This window comes from Procambarus clarkii, chromosome 55 (assembly GCF_040958095.1).
Source record: "Procambarus clarkii isolate CNS0578487 chromosome 55, FALCON_Pclarkii_2.0, whole genome shotgun sequence".
Classification (NCBI taxonomy): Eukaryota; Metazoa; Arthropoda; class Malacostraca; order Decapoda; family Cambaridae; genus Procambarus; species Procambarus clarkii.
Window position 1 is genome coordinate 27,945,197 of NC_091204.1, and position 10,089 is coordinate 27,955,285.

General features: G+C 43.1%; 2 protein-coding genes across 2 annotated transcripts in view; both read right to left on the minus strand.

Moving 5' to 3' along the window:
* LOC138352970 (tripartite motif-containing protein 5-like) overlaps positions 1-10,089 on the minus strand; it is a 219,384-nt gene that overhangs the window by 194,593 nt on the left and 14,702 nt on the right. The window lies entirely within an intron of this gene.
* On the minus strand, positions 4,859-6,295 carry LOC138352971 (tigger transposable element-derived protein 1-like). The gene has a single exon (XM_069305633.1). The coding sequence runs from the start codon at positions 6,293-6,295 to the stop codon at positions 4,859-4,861; it is 1,437 nt and encodes a 478-aa protein (XP_069161734.1).

Genomic DNA, 10,089 nt, shown 5'->3' on the forward strand with positions numbered 1-10,089 from the left:
GGTTAGCTAAGCATTTTAAAAGCACCAAATCACCTTCTTTGGTTGATTGTTCAATAAACCCTTGAACTATATGTTTAACACATCTCTAACCCTGTCCATGGAGGACAGAAGAAAATGTATATATGTGGTTAGCATTGTAAATGTGTGGCCACGTCTGTGGTAGAAAAAATAATAATAATAAAAAAAAGCCTACGTAATACAAACCACGTGCATTAACCTAAAGCTGCTACAGCCTGGACTGTAAAAGCTGGGGCTGGGCAAAAAATATTTGAATTATGTGAAAATTAATATTAAATGTTAAGCAAATCTCCAACTTATTGGCATAAGCATCATGAAAGTTTCATTCCAATATTTTCAGAAATGTATTTTAGACAATTTTTTTTAAAAAGGAGAACATTTTCTTGATAAGGAGAACAGCTCCTATTAACTGGAACTGAGGGATAATGCAGTAATAAAGAGATGCAAGCACTTGTCCAATGTACAAAGAAGAAGAATAGTAGCAAGAAGTGTCCACAAAGTGGATATGCAGCTGGTGCCTGTATAGCATTGCTGAGTAATACATAATAATACCAATAATAATGAGTATTTTATCATGCTCTATTTTGTTATATATCATAAAAATGCATTGCCTAATGTTAATATCTGTTACTTTCACCAATGTCCATTTTTTTGTCTCCTTTGTTTATTATCTCATTTTGTTGTAACCTCTACATCCTGGAGAGTGCATACCCATCCCTAACTATGTCAAGATAGAATGAAATTGGTCACCAAATGAATCAGTCACAACTGGCAGAACTTAGGACTTTGAATTTTTTTTTACTGAGTTTTTCACAGATTTCAAATTCTATTTTCTTTGTCTCTTTAGGCTGTTTTGATGATTAGGGACCAGATTAGGGCTTTATCACTTCTATAAAGTATACATTTTTATCCCATAAATCATTATAGTTACCCCTATATTTTGTTTTTTGTGGGGTTATTTTTTCTTGACATCATTACAACACATATTGACCTACAACTTTCACATATTCGAGTACAAATATCAAACAACGTTTATTAAAACATATAAGTAAATTAATGAATTAGAACTACCTTATTCATTGTCGATAACTTCACTTCAATTATCTCTAAAACTAGAGTTTCAACTTTGAGTCAGCTTCAAAAAATCTAGTTTCTCACCTATTCTCATCATTTTTACAAATAATGTGCACAGCTGTCTGTTATACAATCCTATTTGAATGGATTTTTCACAAACCCTAAACGTTTGGAGATATCAATTTTTTTTTCTAAATTTCGCGCATAATTCAGATGCCATGCTGACAATTTTTTTTACAGTAAACTAAACTGAAAACATATACAGAGCACTACTTGGTTTCCGAACCCCTTGGGGACGAGACCCGTCGGTTAACATGTAAGTTTGTATACGAGAAATGGAGGAAAAATATAAAAAAAATGCGTGAAAAAATCTAGGGGAAAAATCGACAGGTTCATAGCATAAATGCGACCATATTTTGTTTGCACTCACCAATAATTGAAGTCCTGATCTGCTTATGTTGATGACTGATGTTGATGAAGCATAGTTATTTACATGGAAGAGGTAGTGGTGGATGCTGATGGTGTTGGTTTGACTGAAGTTTTTGGGTTGACTGAAGTTTTTGGGTTGACTGAAGTTGTTGGGTTGACTGGGTCAACATGCGATGAGTCAGGTGCAGGTGATGCAATGCGAGCTTTCTTGGAAGCCATTGCAAAAGACTCTATAATTGACATTTGTTTCATTCCTTCGGCTCTTGTTTTTAAAAACTTCATATACAAATTGTAGTGAGTCATCATGTCCTTAATTTCAAACTCGCTGTTACTCGTGTCCATAAATGCCAGAATTTCTTAAAAAAAAATTCTGAATTTTTTCCACATTACAAATTTACTTTAACGTTTCTTCATCCTCTTCCTCTCCATCTTCTTCATTGCACTCGTCTGGCTTTTTTGCTGTACATACTAATTCTATAATTTCATCATTAGTCATGTTTCGATTGTTTGGGGCTTCTTCATTAAAATCTATCCATCTATCGATGTCATCTTCTATTGTTTCAGTTACCAGTTCTGCTCTCAGCTCAGGGGACTAAACCCCCTTGACATAGGCTAGGAGTTCCTCTCTTAATTTTTTCTTCTCGCTAACTTTCTTCACCGCAAATCCTTCAAAATCTGCCTCGTCATCTTCGTCAGGAAACAGACTTGACGTGGGCCAAAGTTTTTCCAACCATTTCTTAGTGTTGTCTGCTTTACCTCATCCCACGCACTAGCAATAGTCCAGATAGCTGACTTTATTGTGAAGACTTTATAAAAGTCCTTAAGTGTTCCAAGCTGATTATTAAGACGTCTGGCAAACATCCTCTTGTAGTGGTGTTTAAGGTTCTTAATTATTCCTTGATCCATGGGTTGGATCACTGAAGTTGTATTGGGTGGCAAGAACGTTTCAATAATATTGCCATTTACTAGCTCATCACCTCGTGGATGCGTTGAACTGTTATCTAACAGCAGCACAACTTTGCTGTTTTGTGGGAAACCAACACTTTTCAGGTGCTCCTTCACCTCGGGTACAAAGTTCTTATTAAACCACTCGACATATATTACTCGAGACATCCACGCACTTGGCTGGTTCTTATAAATCACAGGGAGGTACCTGGCTGACTTTAAAGCCCTCGGGTTTTTACTAATTCCAATCACAAGTAATTTTAATTTGTGCATGCCAGCTGCATTTGCACAGCACAACAAAGAAATTCTCTGTTTGTTCTGTTTATAACCACCTTAATCGTCCTCACCACTATGAGCCATCGTTTCTGTGGGAAGCATACGCCAATACAAACCTGTCTCATCAGCATTATAAATTTGCTCTGAAGATAAATTTTGTTCCTGCACCATCTCCACAAATTTACTTACATACTCATCAGCACCAGCAATATCAGCAGATTGTCTTTCACCATGCACTTTAATGAACCTAATGCCATGACGGGTTTTAAAACTTCTGAGCCATTCATCACTGTATACACACTTTTGAGTAATTTTCATTGCTTGGTGAAATTCACGTGCCTTTTCCATGAGCAGCCAGCCTGCCACTGGCTTCTTCGTCATCAAACCTCACGTCTCTGTACTACTCCCACACTGCGTTATCAACACTCTCCACCTTTGCTTTACTTACTACCTTCCTATTTCGTATTGCTTTATCACATTCATTTCTAGAGAAATAGTAAAAAATGATAGGTTTAGCCTTAAGATCAAAAACAGTACTTTTACTAATGCCATATTCAGCGCACACGACACTTCTCGGGACACCACTCTCCACCTTCTTAATTATTTCAACTTTCTTCTCAAATGTCATCACTGACCTCTTTCTTTTACGTAACCCACTTGTAGATGCTTTCACTGATACAATGCGTGCATTTGGAGTCGATATGGTGCACGGATGTTCCTTGATTGTGCTGATATGTAAAACAAAGTCACGGAATGAACACTCCAGTCTCGTGACAAATTCAAACAATGGGAACAATAGACCGTGAGTCTGTGACGTCACAGGGTAGCAGGCGGTGCCCGACACGGTCAGTGAGCAAACTGAACCATCTCCCACCCACCCACCCACCACCACGGGCCGGCACAACGCTTGTCTGACCGCTTCCTTACCCGAACTTGGTTCGTGTAGGATAACCCCAACCTCGGCCGGCATGAAGCTTGGCAGACTACTTCCTACCCGAACTTAGTTCGTGTAACATGACTCCCCAACCCCAATCGGGAAACTGGAAGTTTCGGATAACTAAAGTTCGTAAACCAAGTGGTGCTCTGTATTCTAAATCTATGAAAATGAAGATCATATACTATTCTGAGAGTATAACAACACCAAATGAACAATTGGTGATAGGTTATATTTTTGCAGCTAATCTCAAAATCTGAAGTATTCAATATTCAATTTTATAATTATTTTTTATTTTCTTATTTTTCAAGTTACGTTTGTGATCATTTAGACAAAGTTGCAGGATTTGCTAGTATGCACAAAAAAATAGAAAGCAGTAGAGAAAAATTTGAGAAATTGAACTTTGCCATCAGGTCCTGTCGTATATGTATGCCATGCACAGCTTAAGGGTTAATACAGAACTGTACTGTATAAAATGCATAAAACTTCAAGACTAACAATATTTCTCTAATTATAACAATAATAATATTTTAAATAAAATACAGTGGTACCTCGCATAACGAATTTAATCCGTTCCAACGTCGCCGTCGTCATGTGAAACAATTTTCCCCACCCATAACAATGTAAATACAAATAATCCGTTCCACCCCCTAAAACAACAATATGACATTATACACTGGTAATATTATACTGTACATGTTAAATAAATGTTTGTTTGACTGTTTCCATGTGTATATTCACTTTACCTTATGAAGAGTCTATGCTGGCTTGAGGGAGCCGATCGGGAGGGAGGGAGGAGAGGGCTTATGGGGAGGAGGGAGACACCACCTCTGGGTCAGGGGGGCTCACTCTCTTTGGGAATTTAACCCCACTAGGACTGGGTTGTGGTTCAACATCACTAGCACATCTCTTCCCACCCTGTCCACTGACCATATCGCGTGTCACTTGCTGTTGTCTTCGTTTGAGGATGTCCCTAAATCGAGACAGCACATTGTCATTAAACAGGTTCACGCACCGTGTTGTCACCGCCTTATCAGGGTGATGCTTTTCCGCAAATGCTGTCACCTTTTCGAACATGCCCAGCATGTCCCTGATCTCACTAGATGGGATAGCATCCTCGCAGACCTCCTCCTCCCCCGATGAGAGCTCCTGTACCTCCTGTTGCACCAGCTCTTTCTGCAGTTACAGAAGTTCCTCGGTGGTCAGTTCATCACTGTGCTCCTCCACCAACTCCTGCACATCAGCGGCATCCACCTCCAGACCCAGTGTGTGTCCCAGAGCGACAATATCATCCATTAAAAGAGCCTCCGGGTCATCCACAGGTGCGGATGCAGGTGCAGGACCGAAACCTTCGAAGTCTCGCTCAGGGACACCCTCAGGCCACAGGTTTCGCCATGCAGAGTGTAGGGTTCTCCGTGACACCCCTTCCCAGGCCTTATCTATCAAACGCAAGGCCCCCATGATATTGAACTGCTCCTTCCAGAATTGTCTGAGGGTCAGCTCTGTGGTGTCAATCACATGAACACATCTCTCCAACAAGGCCTTCATATAGAGCTTCTTAAAATTAGCAATGACCTGCTGATCCATGGGTTGGAGGAGTGCCGTGGTGTTTGGAGGAAGAAACTTGATGGTGATGAACTGATTTTCAGGGAACAGATCATCTTGCAGTTGGCGAGGATGCGCAGGTGCATTATCGAGCACAAGCAAGGCCTTGAGTGGTAACTGCTTGTCGACGAGATAATTTCTCACTGTGGGGCCGAAAACGTCATTTACCCACTCACTAAAGAAGATCTGCGTGACCCAGGACCTCTTGTTCGACCTCCACATCACATTCAGCCATGTCTTGTGAACCTTAAACGCCTTGAACACTTGTGGATTTTCCGAGTGATAGACAAGCAGCGGCTTGACCTTGCAATCGCCACTTGCATTGGCGCAGAGCACGAGAGTAAGGCTATCCTTCATCGGTTTGTGGCCAGGCAATGATTGTTCCTCTTGCGTGATGTAGGTCCTCTTTGTCAGTTTTTTCCAAAAAAGGCCGGTCTCGTCACAATTGAAAACTTGTTGTGGCAGAAACTGCTCCTGATCAACAAATTTCTGGAACTCTGGCACAAAAGCCTCAGCAGCACCTTTATCAGAGCTGGCAGCCTCCCCATGTCGCACAGCACTGTGTATACCACTCCTTTTCTTAAAGTTCTCAAACCAGCCACGGCTTGCCCTAAATACCTCTTCATCTTCAGACGACGCACCTGGTATCTTCCTGACAAGGTCCACATACAGCATCCTAGCCTTAGCGCAAACGATAGCTTCAGAGACACAATCGCCATGCAATTGTCGTTCATTCATCCACACCAGCAGTAGCCGTTCCACATCTTCCAGGAGTTTTGGACGTTTGCTGGTGAGCTTGCTAACTCCTTTGGCCACGTCAAGCGTCTTATATTTATCCTTGCCCTTCAGTATGGTGGATATTGTTGAGGGAGCCCTGCCATACTCCCTGGCAAGATCAACCACACGAATACCACGCTCGTGCTTTGCTATGATCTCTTTCTTCACTTCCACAGTGATTGCTTCTTTCTTACCCTTGCAAACTCCTGCTTTCGCAGGCTGCTTCTTGGACGACATCGTGCGTTCAGAATTGTAATCACAAAACCACAAAAAAAAAAAACACGAATATCAGAATTGTGTGTGGAGCGATACAGACGGATACTGGTCGTGTGAGACACCAATACAACACTGTCGACAGTGGCGGTGTGACCCCACCATGTGGTGTTGACGTTACACAAACGAGCGTTCGTCATATGGGACGATTTCTCGCCGATCGGGCCAGTCGTTACCCAAAATATTCGCCTTGTGGGGCGATCGTTATGCAAGGTACCACTGTAACTTGTAACAGTCAATATGTACATTAAATTTTGAGTATGCCTATAAAATAAGCACAGGTCATGTCAACGCATTGGGCCTAGATGAGATGGCTGGCACCATGTGCTTCTCTTCCTGTGGTAAAAACGTCGGGCTCGCACGCGAAGGATTTTGTGATAAATTTAACAATTTTTACTGTTTGAACTCATTTAATGTCAAGATGTTTCAGAACAACATTCATGGTATTGAAGGTATAAAACAAAAGAGAAAATATTTGTCAATTGATTAGAAAGTTGACTTGACAGAGAAAGCAGAGTGTGGATACTCTGTCACTCGACTCGCCCAAGAATTCAACATCGGTAAAGTTACAGTTTGTGATATAAAAAAGCAGAAGGATAATATTAAGAAATTCTTTGCTCAAACTGATGCAATAGGCAACAGGAAAAATTGAGGCCTGCTAAGTACAGGCATACCTCAGTTTAAGAGTTTAATTGGTTCCTGGAGACGCCTCGTATTCCGAAAACTCGCATTCCGAAGCTAATTTCCCCATAAGAAATAAAGGGAAATGAATTAATCCGTTCCTGACTACCCCAAAAACCCCATATCAAACTAAATTTTTATACCTAATTTACCTAATTCATCTAAATAAACCTACAAAACTATGTTCCAGTTATTACTTACCTTGCTGTCGAGTGCTGTAGGCGTATGGAAGATGGTGAGGAGGGGGGGAGGAGGAGAGGAGTTACTGTTTGGAAGGGGAGTCCCCTTCCATAATCACATCAGGCAGTGAGGACCTTTCTGGTGTGCTCTCCCTGGGACGTTTTATCTGAGTGCCACTAGGTCCTGGTTGTGGCTCACTGCTCGATTTCCTCACCACAAATCTGTCCATGGAAGCTTGCTTTTCCCTTCTTCGCAAGCTCTCTCTGTAGTAAGGCATCACATTGTCATTGAAAAGATTAAGACAACGGCCTACTACAGCTTTCTCTGGGTGAGTTTGTTCAACAGTTGTTTGAATCTCTTCCCACATCTGACACACCTTCTTAATTACTGCAGAAGGGACATTCGCTGGTGCTGCTGCCACCTCCTCCTCCACTGCAGAATCATCCGCTGCTGCGTTGGCTTGCTGTTCCTGTTAAAGGGCTAAGAGTTCTTCGGTGGTCAGTTCTTCGTTGTGTTCTTCCACCAACTCCTCCACATCATCACCATCCAATTCCAAGCCCATTTGCTGGCCTAGACTAACAATTTCCTCAACAATAGGCACATCATTTATAGGCTCAAACCCCTCAAAGTCTAGTTCTCTCACACATTCAGGCCACAATTTTCTCCAGCCAGAGATCAGGGTTCTTTGAGTCACTTCTTGCCAGGCTTTGTCAACGAGTTTTAAAGCACTACAAATGTTAAAATGCTGTCTCCAGAACTCTTTGAGGGTGAGGTTTGTGGCTTCAGTCACTTCAAAACATTTCCGGAAAAGTGCCCTTTCATAAAGTTTCTTAAAATTCGCTATGATTTTCTGGTCCATAGGCTGAATTAGAGGAGTGGTGTTAGGAGGAAGGAATTTAACTGTGAGGAATTTATTGTATCTAGGCAACAAATCATCTTCCAAGCCTGGAGGATGAGCAGGAGCATTGTCAAGGAGAAGCACGGCTTTGAGTGGCAAATGTTTCTCCTGCAGATATTTTTCTATGGCAGGGCACAGCACTTCATTCACCCACTCCGAAAAAATAAGCCTAGTCACCCATGCTTTTTTATTAGACTTCCACATCACACACAAATGGGTTTTCTGCACTTTATACTGTTTGAAAACCCTTGGATTTTCAGAATGATACACTAGCAAGGGTTTAATTTTCAAATCGCCACTCGCATTTGAACACAGCACAAGCATAAACCTATCTTTCATAGGCTTGTTTCCAGGCAAGGATTTTTCCTCCTTGGTAATGTATGTCCTCTTAGGCATTCTTTTCCAAAACAGTCCTGTTTCGTCACAATTAAACACTTGTTGCGGTAAGTATCCCTCAGCCTCTGCAAACTCTTAAAATTCGTCAATAAATCGTCCAGCGGCTGGTTTGTGTGAGCTGGCTGCCTCTCCATGCCTTGTAACACTATGGATACCACTTCTCTTTCTAAATTTTTCAAACCAGCCCCTGCTTGCCTTAAACTCTTTCGTATCTGCATCACTCGTTGCAGGGGTATTCTTTAGAAGGTCTTCGTGCAACACCCTGGCTTTCTCACAAATAATGGCCTCCAAAACACTATCACCCCTCAACTCCTTGTCGTGTATCCAAATTAATAACAACTTTTCCACTTCTTCAAGTATTTGTGGTCTTTGTTTCGTTATTGTTCTTACTCCTTTTGCCACTTTAGCACTCATAATCTCATTTTTCTTCTTAAGTATAGTGCATATTGTTGATGTGGCTTTGTTGTACTGCCTACAAAGTTCAACAACACGTGTACCGTTCTCATGCTTCCGAATGATCTCTTGTTTCTCCTCTATTGTCATCCTCACATGAGCTTTCTGGCCTTTATCCTTACCACTGGCTTTCTTGGGACCCATGGTGAGATATATAATAACAAATTGTATAGACAAATCACCAAAAATCCAACAAAACACTGAAAATCCGCGAGAAGAATTGATGTGGGGGTAGTCACTGAGCGCGAGACAATGGTAAACTGAGGGGCGGCGGGGCAGAGGGGCGACGATCCCTGTATGCGAGTTTTTCGGAAGACGAGCAGTATTTACTCCAAAAATTTGTCTCGGAAGGCGAGGGTTACCTCGGGACGCGAGTTTGTTGATACGCGTACAGGCCGACCTAGCGCGTGGTGGTTCGGCGATCATCGCCCCTCTGCCCCGCCGCCCCTCAGTTTTATTGTTTCCTGAAGAAAACAACAGCTGACTTGGCATTGTGGTGTGTATGGCCGGGTACCTGGGGGGTGGGGGGGTGGGGGTCCTGGAGGTATGAGAGGAGACCTGTCAACCCATCTTTTTTTTTTGTCGGGCGAGTTGAGACGCTTCCAAGCCTGCTGCTTCAATACACAGTGTGGGTGGTGTGGTATGGTTTGGGTGGTGTGGTGTGGTTTGGGTGTGGGTGGGTTGGTGTGGGTGGTGTGGTTGGGTGTGGGGGGATGATGTGGGTGGTGTGGGGTGTGTGGGGGATGATGTGGGTGGTGGTGTGGGGTGTGTGGGTGGTGGTGTGGGGAGTGTGGGTGGTGGGGGCGAATGGTGTTGGGGATGGTGTGGGGGTGTGGGGGATGGTGTGGGTGGTGTGGGGGATGGTGTGGGGGATGATGTGGGTGGTGTGGGGTGTGTGGGGGATGGTGTGGGTGGTGGTGTGGGGAGTGTGGGTGGTGGGGGCGAATGGTGTTAGTGGTGTGGGGGATGGTGTGGGTGGTGTGGGGGATGGTGTGGGTGGTGTGGAGGATGGTGTGGGTGGTGTGGAGGATGGTGTGGGTGGTGTGGGGGATGGTGTGGGTGGTGTGGGGGATGGTGTGGGTGGTGTGGGGGATGGTGTGGGTGGTGTGGGGGATGGTGTGGGTGGTGTGGGGGATGGTGTGGGTGGTGT

Excerpts from the sequence above, each read along its gene's own strand:
- LOC138352971 (XM_069305633.1), bottom strand. The coding sequence starts at position 6,295 with ATGTCGTCCAAGAAGCAGCCTGCGAAAGCAGGAGTTTGCAAGGGTAAG.